The sequence below is a fragment of the Castanea sativa genome, chromosome 1, assembly GCF_040712315.1.
Source record: "Castanea sativa cultivar Marrone di Chiusa Pesio chromosome 1, ASM4071231v1".
Taxonomy (NCBI): domain Eukaryota; kingdom Viridiplantae; phylum Streptophyta; class Magnoliopsida; order Fagales; family Fagaceae; genus Castanea; species Castanea sativa.
Genome location: NC_134013.1, coordinates 91,285,551 through 91,294,769, shown reverse-complemented (window position 1 = coordinate 91,294,769; position 9,219 = coordinate 91,285,551). Strand labels below are relative to the sequence as shown.

General features: G+C 32.3%; 1 protein-coding gene across 1 annotated transcript; it reads left to right on the top strand.

The window, feature by feature from the left end:
• The first annotated feature begins 1,154 nt into the window (after window positions 1-1,154).
• On the top strand, window positions 1,155-2,177 carry LOC142641249 (uncharacterized). The gene is made up of 2 exons (XM_075815650.1): window positions 1,155-1,429; window positions 1,562-2,177. The coding sequence occupies exons 1-2, from the start codon at window positions 1,399-1,401 to the stop codon at window positions 2,032-2,034; spliced, it is 504 nt and encodes a 167-aa protein (XP_075671765.1). The 5' UTR covers window positions 1,155-1,398; the 3' UTR covers window positions 2,035-2,177.
• The last annotated feature ends 7,042 nt before the right edge of the window (window positions 2,178-9,219 follow it).

The following is a 9,219-nucleotide window of genomic DNA, read 5'->3' as shown; positions in this document are numbered from 1 at the left end:
TTATACAAAGAAAAAATGGTCCAATATTCCCAAGTGTGACATAGTTACCTAGAAGTTTTTTGCAAATGTGCCTAGATTTCTTTTAAAAATTTAATTATAATTTTAAACTCTAATTTGGTGATTGTTGTATTATTTTTGTGGTTTGGTTTTGATTCAATAAAGACATATTAGCCAAAAGAAACGTAGGTAGAATGTAATTTAGGTGGAAGTTTCCTCTTGCCAAAACTCCAACTTATTTAATTTAGGTGGAAGTTTCCTTGATTATTACATGGATAAAAAATTCCAGGATCATTAAATTGGAATAGACCCCTTACTAACCTAACCAATCTGAATAGTATGAAATTTCTGGCCATGCACACTAAACATTGTGTACACTCCAAATTGTTTCTACATCTCATAATGATACGTTGTTGATAGGTGTTATGCATGTCAGAGTTGTAATTGAGACTATGGCCTGAAAGCTTTACTATTCAATACTTTGGGAGAAAAATTAAACACTCATTTGATGTAATAGGAGACTGTGGAATTTGACATTGTATACACTAGGATTTGTTCTTGATGTTGTGAAATTGCTGTAGGTACTAAAAACTGTAGTTTGATTAGTTGGCAAGTCATGTTTCTTAATCGTGAAAAGTCTACAGTGGAAAACTTTTGTGTTCCTATAATAAATGTTTTGGAGAGAAAATTGTTCGTCCCCTCATCCTATTGGGACCCCCTATTTATACAAAGGAAAAATGGTCCAATATTCCTAAGTGTGACTTAGTTACAAGGAATTTTTGTGCAAATGTGCCTAGATTTCTTTTAAAAATTTAATTATAATATTAAACTCTAATTTGGTGATTTTTGTATTATTTTTGTGGTTTGGTTTTGATTCAGTAAAGACATATTAGCCAAAAGAAATGAAGGTAGAGTTTAATTTAGGTGGAAGTTTCCTCTTGCCAAAACTACAACTTATTTAATTTAGGTGGAAGTTTCCTTGATTATTACATGTATACAAAATTCCAGGATCATTAAATTGGAATAGGCCACTTACTAACCTAACCAATTGGAATAGTATGAACTTTCTTCCCATCCATAATGTATATATAGTAATGTAGTACCTCTTTAATTTGCTGGTCTTCTCTATATTCATGGATTGATCTTTCTTTGGCTTTTGGCTTGAAAATACTTGGCCAAATTTCTCTCTCATTTCTAGGCTGTGGAATTCTAGTCTGACTTGCTATATTCATGTCAAACTTGATTTAACTTTCTCAAATTCTACTATAATTGTTGATTGCATTCTGATCCAAGAAAGTTGTTTTCTTATTCCTCTCTTCTTCTTGTTCTCCAGAGCTAGCTTTTGATTCACTATTGAAGTCACAAATTTAACTGCTTCATTGACCCAGTTTTGACTTTACAATGACAGCCCTCATTGAGATTTTTATCAAACGTAAGTTTTATTCTTACTTCTAAACTAAATAAATATAAGATGAGATGGTCTTTTTGACAAAATTGAGAGTTTTTTTTTTTACAATATTTGCGAAGTCTAATCAATGTGCTACTGATTTTGTTGTTGTTGCAGTGCTGATGCTTTTAGCACTCATTTCCCTTCTATTAACTTTATCGGTATTTCAAGGTTTCACAAGTCCCATATGCATACCAACTCATCTTTCATCTACCATGCTTCCATGCAAGATGGGGCCTATTTCCTCCAATGGTTCTGAACAATACTCTAATCCTCCTCCTCCACCACCGCCACCACCACCACCTCCTCCTCCTCCACCACCACCACTCTCCACCTCCACCTCCAACTCCACCTTCAACTCCACCTCCAACTCCACCTCCACCTCCTCCTCCTCCTCCACCACCACCACCTCCACCTCCTCCACCACCACCACCTCCACCACCACCACCGCCACCAACATCTCCATCTCCATCGACCTCCACCTCGGCCTCCATGACCCTCCTCCTCCTCCACCTCCACCTTCACTGACCTGTATTAAAAAAATAAACAAGAAGAAGAAGGTGAAAGATGACGCCGAGAACAAGGATTAAAAGAAAGGACCCAAGAGAAGAGGATGGAAAAAGCCTAACTTTGGGTGTTTCAAGAAGGATTTGAGAAGAGAAGAGGATGTTAACAAGAGAAGAGATAAAAGTGGGATTTGAAAGCTCTGGGTACTAGATATTTATAATTTAAATTCTCCTCTCTCTTAGGTATAAAGATCCTGTAAAGTTTGAATTTCGCACATATGATTTAATTGTGTTGACTTCCTCCTTGAATCAATTCAATTGTGTTGATTTTCTCCTATACTTTCCTCCTTAAAGTTTCAATTATATATTTTAAAATATTTATTAATTTTTTTTTGCCTTAAAGAATAGGTCTTTTAGTATTTTTATTGTATGTCCTACCTATATAATCTCTTAATTTATAGACTAAATACAACTTGAAAACTTATATTACAAATTAATTTGTTTTTAGTGTTGCAAGATGTCAAAATAATGATTCTTTGATTATAATTACTTACAACAATATAGAAGAGAGATTTGAACGTTAGACGTCTTCGTAAAAAATGCCAGAAAGTACCAACAAAACTCTTAACAATGGATTTTTTTTTCTTCAAGAGAATGGAAAAGTACAGTCTAAGCTTTATAGTAATACAATAAACAAATGGGTAATTGTATTTTTTTCACCTCGAACAACCCCAAAAGACTTTGTAACACTTAAATCCACGTCATTTGTATTGGTATTAAGTCTAATGGAATGTAACATTAATATTTTTGGTCATAGCCTAGGGAGAATGGTAACGTGCATTCATGTTCTATAATTAGTACACATGCAAGTTCACTATTTCTATTTTAATTCTGAACAGAAATGTGCCACAGTTGTGGTTGTTGTTGCAGGTGGTAATGTGAAAGCTATTTTTGATCCACTAATCTTTGTCTTTCACAGTTCACTTAGCAAAGGGTTTTGCTTTTGTCTTATTTTCTAAAAGACAAAGCATAATATTTATTGTTGCTACACTTCTATTGAGCCACGTCAACCTAGTATATGGGTCTCTTTTGGTTCACTTCAGTCCATGTCTATTCGATCCACTTTGGTGATGCTTTGAGATGAGATATTTATGTATAAAGAGAAGTTGTTTTATTAACAATTATGTTACATTCTTAAAGTAATGTATGTTCTTGAGAAAATTATGTATTTATTATATTATTAAATTCTTATATTTTTTTTCCTAATATACGTAATAGATTTATTTGTATTTGCTTCCTCTTTAAGTCATTCAGAAGGGATAGAAAATGAACTACTTGTAAGAAGTACTAAAACAATTTCTAACCACATTACATTGTCTTATATAATAATTAAATGTAAAATGCATTAGGTTTCTTTGAAGACAAAAAAAATCTTTACAAAATTTAAAACACTTTCAATTAACAAATATAGATAACTTAATTTATTGTATCAACTATACTTTGTTAAAAAATAATCACATCATTTTGTAAGAAGAGTTTAGGATTAATGCTTATAAACCTCATGACATTTACTATTTTCATTTTTCACTCAACAAAAAAGCAAATCGTCAAATTTTTTTTTGCTCATTGTACAAGTCTGTGACTAGTTTATTTTTTATTTTTACAAGACAGAAATTTTACTTTAGCCTAATTTAAGTGTATATGTGTTTAAAGGCCCCTCCTAGAGACTTGAACTCTAGCCTTCACCACCCACAACCCAGAAACACTTATACTTGTGGAGTGACTATCGCGTCAAGGGTGCCCAATGGTGTCTGTGAGTAGTTTTAATAAGACTGTTGCACCTTATAAAACCTTCAGATTTGAACATAATAGAACAGTCCTAGAAAGGATTTCTTTCTTCTAATTTATTATTCATTACAGTGCTATTAGACATCAGTAAAGCTAAACGGTATTAAAGCTCTAAATGAAATTTGAACCAAAGGATTATGTACTATTGCTAAAACATAATCAAGCCAAGTGATATCCTTGTTTTTAGGTTTTTGCTTCAGGGTCCGTTTGGATAGAACTTATTGCTGAAAACTGAAAACACTGTAGCAAAATAATTTTTAAATGTGTAAATAGTACTGTGGGACCCATTTTTAATAAAAAAATGCTGAAAAGTGAAGTTTGTGGGTCCCGTGAACAGTGCATGGGACCCACTTATACACAGAAAAGGGGCTGAGAAGTCTACTTTTGCGGTTACTGTTCATGCATAGTACATGAACAGTAGCCTTTGTCCCCTAAAAGCTGCGCAGAAAAAAGAAAAAAAAAACTGAAACGTGAACTGGAAATGTAGACACAGAGACGCTGGATCCAAACGCCACCTCAGTGCTTCTCAACTTAGTAAATAAATTGGAAAATTGATATACAACAAAGGTTGCCCTCAGAATTGTACAGCAATGAAATACAAAATTAAGCCCAAGTAGTCAGGCCAACTAAGAAGACTCTCCAGGGCTCATACTCAATATTCTCTCTACAAGCAATAAATCGTCTGTGGTTGTGACCTGCAAAACAATCTCGGCAAAATGATTTTTAGTCCAAATAGATGAGATTGCCCTTCTCTCTTACATAGAACAAACTTTCAAATATATAAACTAACTAAAGCTCAAAATGAGGCCAGTCACCTTTCAAGAATTTTTTTTACTCCAAAAAAATTATTTTTTACTCATTCTTTGAACTGAATAATTATAATAATTATGTGTGTGCAATTTATAATTGTTGTTTCACTACATATTTATAGCCTTCTCAAGGTAAGATTAATTTTTCACCCTAAAAAAAAGGTAAGATTATTATTTTATAAATCATGAAACCAAAAATAAATGCAAAAGAGTAACAGAATCATGAAAATCAAATAATTTGTGTTTAGTTCACATATTTAGTACTATGACATAAAAGTATGTCCAACTCTCTCACATATTTGTGTTGTGTTCACATATTTAATATTATGGTGGGTGTGCTAAAAGACATGAAAAAGAGAGAAATGTGTGATGTAAGCTTAGGCAATTAATGAGATAACAAGAAAATAAGTTAATGTAAACTTTTGGGTAACAGTATAAAAAACTTAATGAAAGAGGTAAAAAAAATGGTAAATGCAAAATTAGAGCGTCACTTGGCAAGACCTCACACATTCCCGCATTAAATCTCTGCTTATGTATATATATTGATGATTATTCCTTTATAATTCCAAATCACTAATCAACATGAGTCTCAAAAAAATTTGTGATAGGACTTTATCATACATACAAAATAAGTATATATTTGCTTATCTTTTTTTTTTTTAAAGGATATTGCTATTGTATTCATCCTTATAAGAATTTAATGATATTACAATGATAAACTTCTGTGTTCCAACAATAAATGTTTTAGAGAGAAAAATGTTAGTCTCCTCATCCCATTGGGACCCCCTATTTATACAAAGAAAAAATGGTCCAATATTCCCAAGTGTGACTTAGTTACATGGAATTTTTTTGCAAATGTGCCAAGATTTCTTTTAAAAATTTAATTATAATTTTAAACTCTAATTTGGTGATTTTAGTATTATTTTTGTGGTTTGGTTTTGATTCAGTAAAGACATATTAGCCAAAAGAAACGAAGGTAGAGTTTAATTTAGGTGGAAGTTTCCTCTTGCCAAGACTCCAACTTATTTAATTTAGGTGGAAGTTTCCTTGATTATTACATGTATACAAAATTCCAAGATCATTAAATTGGAATAAGCCCCTTACTAACCTAACCAATTCGAATAGTATGAAATTTCTTGCCATCCACACTAAATGTTTTGTACACTCCAAATTGTTTCTGCATCTCATAATGGTAAGTTGTTGATAGGTGTTATGCATGTCAGAGTTGTAATTGAGACTATATCCCGAAAGCTTTACTATTCAATACTTTGTGAGAAAAATTAAACACTCATTTGATGTAATTGGAGACTGTGGAATTTGACATTGTATACACTAGGGTTTGTTCTTGATGTTGTGAAGTTGCTGTAGGTACTAAAAACTGTAGTTTGATTAGTTGGCAAGTCATGTTCCTTAATCGAAAAAAGTCTACAATGGAAAACTTTTATATTCCTATAATAAATGTTTTGGTGAGAAAATTGTTAGTCCCCCCATCCCATTGGGACCCCCTATTTATGCAAAGGAAAAATGGTCCAATATTCCTAAGTGTGACTTAGTTACATGGAATTTTTGTGCAAATGTGCCTAGATTTCTTTTAAAAATTTAATTATAATATTAAACTCTAATTTGGTGATTTTTGTATTATTTTTGTGGTTTGGTTTTGATTCAGTAAAGACATATTAGCCAAAAGAAACAAAGGTAGAGTTTAATTTAGGTGGAAGTTTCCTCTTGCCAAAACTCCAACTTATTTAATTTAGGTGGAAGTTTCTTTGATTATTACATGTATACAAAATTCCAGGATCATTAAATTGGAATAGGCCCCTTACTAACCTAACCAATTGGAATAGTATGAACTTTCTTCCCTTCCATAATGTATAAATAGTAATGTAGTACCTCTTTAATTTGCTGGTCTTCTCTATATTCGTGGATTGATCTTTCTTTGGCCTTTGGCTGGAAAATACTAGGCTAAATTTCTCTCTCATTTCTAGGCTGTGGAATTTTAGTCTGACTTGCTATATTCATGTCAAATTTGATTTAACTTGCTCAAATTCTACTAAAATTGTGGGTTGCATTTTGACCCAAGAAAGTTGCTTCTGTATTCCTCTCTTCTTCTTGTTCTCCAGAGCTAGCTTTTGATTCACTATTGAAGTCACAAATTTAACTGCTTCATTGATCCAGTTTTGACTTTACAATGACAGCACTCATTGAGATTTTTATCAAACGTAAGTTTTATTCTTACTTCTAAACTAAATAAATATAAGATGAGATGGTCCCTTTGAAAAAATTGGGAGATTTATATATATATATATATATATATATATATATATATATATATATATATATATATATATATATATTTTACATTGTTTGCAAAGTCTAATCAATGTGCTACTAATTATGTTGTTGTTGCAGTACTGATGCTTTTAGCGCTCATTTCCCTTCTATTAACTTTATCGGTATTTCAAGGTTTCACAAGTCCCATATGCATACCAACTCATCTTTCATCTACCATGCTTCCATGCAAGATGGGGGCTGTTTCCTCCAATGGTTCTGAACATTACTCTAATCCTCCTCCTCCTTCACCACCACCACCACCTCTTCCTCCTCAACCACCACCACTCTCCACCTCCACCTCCAACTCCACCCTCAACTCCACCTCCACGTCCTCCTCCTCCTCCTCCACCTCCACCACCACCACCACCACCACCACCACTGCCACCGACATCTCCATCTCCATCGACCTCGACCTCGACCTCCACCACCCTCCTTCTCCTCCACCACCACCTCCACTGACCCGTATTAAAAAAGAAGAAGAAGAAGAAGAAGAAGATGACAGATGACGCCGAGAACAAGGATTAAAAGAAAGGACCCAAGAGAAGAGGATGGAAAAAGCCTAACTTTGGGTGTTTCAAGAAGGATTTGAGAAGATAAGAGGATGTTAACAAGAGAAGAGATAAAAGTGAGCTTTGAAAGCTCTGGGTACCAGATATTAATAATTTAAATTCTCCCCTCTCTTAGCTATAAAGATCCTGTAAAGTTTGAATTTCGCACATATGATTTAATTGTGTTGACTTCCTCCATGAATCAATTCAATTGTGTTGATTTTCTCCTTTACTTTCCTCCTTAAAGTTTCAATTATATATTTTAAAATATTTATTAAATTTTTTTTGCCTTAAAGAATAGGTCTTTTAGTATTTTTATTGTATGTCCTACCTATATAATCTCTTAATTTATAGACTAAATACAATCTGAAAACTTATATTACAAATTAATTTGTTTTTAGTGTTGCAAGATGTCAAAATAATGATTTTTTTATTATAATTACTTACAACAATGTAGAAGAGAGATTTGAATGTTAGACGTCTTCGTAAAAAATGCCAGAAAGTACCAACAAAACTCCTAACAATGGATTTTTTTTTTCTTCAAGAGAATGGAAAAGTACAGTCTAAGCTTTATAGTAATACAATAAACAAAGGGGTAATTGTATTTTTTTCACCTCGAACAACCCCAAAGACTTTGTAACACTTAAATCCACATCATTTGTTTTGGTATTACGTCTAATGGAATGTAACATTAATATTTTTGGTCATAGCCTAGGGAGAATGGTAACGTGCATTCATGTACTATAATTAGCACACATGCAAGTTCACTATTTCTATTTTAATTCTGAACAGAAATTTGCCACGATTGTGGTTGTTGTTGCAGGTGGTAATCTGGAAGTTGTTTTCGATCCACTAATCTTTGTTTTCCACAGTTCACTTAGCAAAGGGTTCTGCTTTTGTCTTATTTTCTAAAAACCGAAGCATAATATTTATTGTTGCAACACTTTTATTGAGCCATATCAACCTAGTATATGGGTCCCTTTTAGTTCACTTCAGTCCATGTCCATTCGATCCACTTTGGTGATGCTTTGAGATGAGATATTAATGTATAAAGAGAAGTTGTTTGATTAACAATTATGTTACATTCTTAAAGTGATGTAAGTTCTTGAAAAAACTATGTATTTATTATATTATCAAATTCTTATATATTTTTTCCTAGTATAAGTAATAGATTTATTTGTATTTGCTTCCTCTTTAAATCATTCAATAGGGATAAAAAATGAACTACTTGTAAGAAGTACTGAAACAATTTCTAACCACATTACATTGTATTATATAATAATTAAATGTAAAATGCATAATGTTTCTTTCAAGACAAAAAAATCTTTACAAAATTTAAAACACTTTCAATTAAAAATATGGATAACTTAATTTAGAAAATTTAATTTATTGTATCAACTATACTTTGTTAAAAAATAATCACATCATTTTTTAAGAATAGTTTAGGATTAATACTTATAAATCTCATGACATTTACAATTTTCATTTTTCACTCAACAAAAAAGCAAATCATCAATTTTTTTTTCGCACATTGTACAAGTCTGTGACTAGTTTTTTTTTTTTTTTACAAGATAGAAAATTTATTTTAGCCTAATCTAAGTGTATATGTGTTTAAAGGGCCCTCTTGGAGACTTGAACCCCAGCCTTTGCCCCCCAAAACCCACAAACATTTATACTTGTGGAGTGATCATCGCGCGAAGGGTGCGCAATGGCGTCTATGACTAGTTTTAATA

Bases quoted from the DNA above. Each gene is read 5' to 3' on its own strand.
- LOC142641249 (XM_075815650.1), top strand. From the start codon at position 1,399: ATGACAGCCCTCATTGAGATTTTTATCAAAC. The intron at 1,430-1,561 runs GTAAGTTTTATT...TTGTTGTTGCAG, and splicing joins CATTGAGATTTTTATCAAAC to TGCTGATGCTTTTAGCACTC.